The 2791-nt window shown below is 54.4% G+C and overlaps 1 protein-coding gene across 1 annotated transcript in view; it reads left to right on the forward strand.

Annotated features, from left to right (window-relative positions):
• Positions 1–665: 665 nt before the first annotated feature.
• The window catches only part of HPD (4-hydroxyphenylpyruvate dioxygenase), a 13373-nt gene continuing 11247 nt past the window's right edge, over positions 666–2791 (forward strand). Inside the window, exons 1-2 of the mRNA XM_019648872.1 lie at positions 666–764; positions 903–929. Coding sequence (XP_019504417.1) covers positions 762–764; positions 903–929 — 30 coding nt within the window. The 5' untranslated portion in view covers positions 666–761. The remainder of the gene's footprint in view (positions 765–902; positions 930–2791) is intronic.

The raw sequence follows: 2791 nt of genomic DNA on the forward strand, positions 1-2791 counted from the left end.
TTTCCCCATATTCAGGCTGTGGCACTGCCAAGCCCCTCCCCCATTCTCCATCAACCCCTTAAACCCCAAAGAAACATAATCAATCATAACCAACATTAACAGAGACCTTATTGTGTGCCAGGGTCTACTGCAAAGACTTATGCTTTATCTCGTATAATCCCCACCACACTATTACCGATCCCATTTTACAAATGGGGGGACTGAGGCTCAGAGAGGTTCGGTGATGTTCGCCAGTCACATACTATGTAGCAGCTCCAGGGTTCAAACCCCATACCTGTGCCTCTAACCACTATGGAATACAATGGAATACAACCGTCTTACCTAAATGTAAACAACGCACTTGCCATGCAGACAGGGCTTCAAGGCCAGCCCCCCTTAAATTCTCGCTAAATAAGAATTCTGGAGCGAGCACTGCACTCAAGCTGGCCTTGGCTTCTGAGCTTTGGCTTCTGAAGGGCAGGGATCGCAGTCCCATCCCAGGATCCTGAAAAGAGTGTGCCCTTGGCTTCTTGCCCGGGCCACTGGCCAGGGCCTTGGGTTACCACCCCTAGCTCTAGGCCTAACGGCATCATCCTGTCCAGTGAGGCCGCAGAGGGATCATAGGCTCCCAGGCCTAGGAGTTTCCAGGGCTGGGATCAGCCTCCACCCCCAGGAAGGCCAAGAGGCCAGAGGCGGGACCTACTGGGTGTTAAATACTTCTGTCCAGCAGTCCTCCCGCCTCTTGTCCAGTCTTCCAGGCAGGAAGTTTGACCAAGATCAACATGGTAAGTACCTGGGGCTATGGCAGTTTGCGGGGAGTGGGGGATGGGGGGGGGAGGTTGGAGGGTACAATCTACAGTGACACTTCCTGAAACACCTTGTGTCTGAGCTTCTAAGTCTTACGGTCTTTTCTTTCTCCTTAGACGAGTTACAGCAACAAAGGAGAGAAGGTAAGCAGGAGGAGAAACGTTGGGTAAAAGCCCCGCAAGACTGGGATATCAGCAAAACTCAGAAGATGACTAAGTGCAGTGGGCTTGTGATTCCAGGATGTGCACTCAAGTTCCTCTCCGGGTCCCCCAGACTGAGCTGCACTCAACCTCACCCTCCTAAGAAAAATGTTTACCTCTTAAATTCCTGCCAGTCTCTTAATTCTGTCAGGAAGTTCTTCCTAAGGTCCAACTGAAATCCGTGTTGCTGTAACACATGGCTGCTTCCCTCTGTGAAAGCTGGGAAGGCCTCCTGAGGGGACTTCNTGAATCCCCTGCTGTCAGGGGTCCCCAAGCCCACCCCCAGGTTTGATGATGTGCTAGGAGGACTCACAAAACCCAGCGTATCGTCTTACTCACAGCTAAGATGTATTACAGCAAAAGAACACAGAGCAACATCGGCCCAGGGAAAGGGGGCATGGAGGTAAGTCCACAGAAAGCCAGGTGCCCACTGCCGAGGGTCTACTCCTAGTGGCGTCACACAGCGTGCACTTAATTCCTCCAGCAAGGGGCTGTGAACTATCTACCAGGGAAGTGTGCCTGAGCCTAAGAGTCCAGGGTTTTCACTGGAGGCGGTCACAGAGGTGCCCACTGCAGAGCAGGTACCAGAACCCTAGGCTCCCAGGAGGAAAGCAGGTGCTCAGACCAAGCACAGAGGTTGTGGGCCGCGTGAGCCACAACCTCCCTGAAATCCAAGTTCCCCGATGCCAACCCAGGCTCACCCTCGCAAGCAGCCTCAGGCCTGCTGTGTTCTGTTTCCTCTTTCTGCACCCCAGGGCACGGTGGAGGATGAGCTACACAAGCCCAGCTCCCAGCTCAGATTGAGCACAGAGTGATAATTCAAAGAGCAGAGACAGCCACACATAGCCACTGCCAACCTGCTATGCAGCTGGGCCCAGCCTGAGAGGGAGCATGGGAAACAGAACATGGGGGCCCCGTGGGTTCCCCCTCCCCAGTCTCTAGGTACCTAGGGATGTGTCCACCGTGTGACAGAGACCCACTGTTTCTGGAAGCAAAGCCCAGAGGGTAGGAGGGACAAGGCCACCAGCCCTGCCCAGCTGAACTGGACACCTGACTTGGGCTCTGCAAGGCTGCTGATGACACGCTTCCTTGATTCAGTAAACATTGAACTTGTGCCTAGGACACTGACAGGCCAGGCTCCAGGAGTGAGGGGCTGAGTGGGCCACTGTGAGTAAGAGGACAGATGTTTCTCCTTCTCTGGGAGGGCAGGAGGGCTGTACTGAGCCTTTCCTCTCGGGGGAACTTTCTGGCCTGCGAGAGCTCCACTCTGGGCTACCTCCACTCTAGGTTAGAAGCCTAGACCCAGGGGGCCCAGGTAGACATTGAGGGCAGGCTGGCGAGGCACCCCAGGAGGGGCAGGATAAAGAGGTGGGATTGCCTCGCTTGCTTCCAGAAAGGGAGGGAGAAGATGTCTGGACGGGTGGAATGGAATCCAACTTCAGAAGCAAATAGGCTGCAGTTTAGCTCTCTGTTCTTATTAGCTCCGCAACCTCGCAGACATATGCTCACCTCTCCGGGCCTCAGTGTCTCCATCTGTCCCTGGGAATGTCAACATTTCCTATTTGTACAGAAGGCAAAGCAGCAATGAAAAGTGTGGGCTCTGGAGTTAGGATAACCTGGTTCGACTCTGCCACTTGCAATCTACATGGCCTGAGAAAGTTCTCTATCACTGTCCTGGGCCCCACCCGTAGCGCTGCTGGCTAAAGCTGACCCATGGCAGGGCTTAGCTGAACCTCAGACCTGGGACTAGGGGGTTTCAAGAGGGCTCCTTGGAGAGGTGACCCGGGGACTGGCAGGGTTTGCTG

The sequence above is a fragment of the Hipposideros armiger genome, unplaced genomic scaffold (assembly GCF_001890085.2).
Source record: "Hipposideros armiger isolate ML-2016 unplaced genomic scaffold, ASM189008v1 scaffold_128, whole genome shotgun sequence".
Lineage (NCBI taxonomy): Eukaryota > Metazoa > Chordata > Mammalia > Chiroptera > Hipposideridae > Hipposideros > Hipposideros armiger.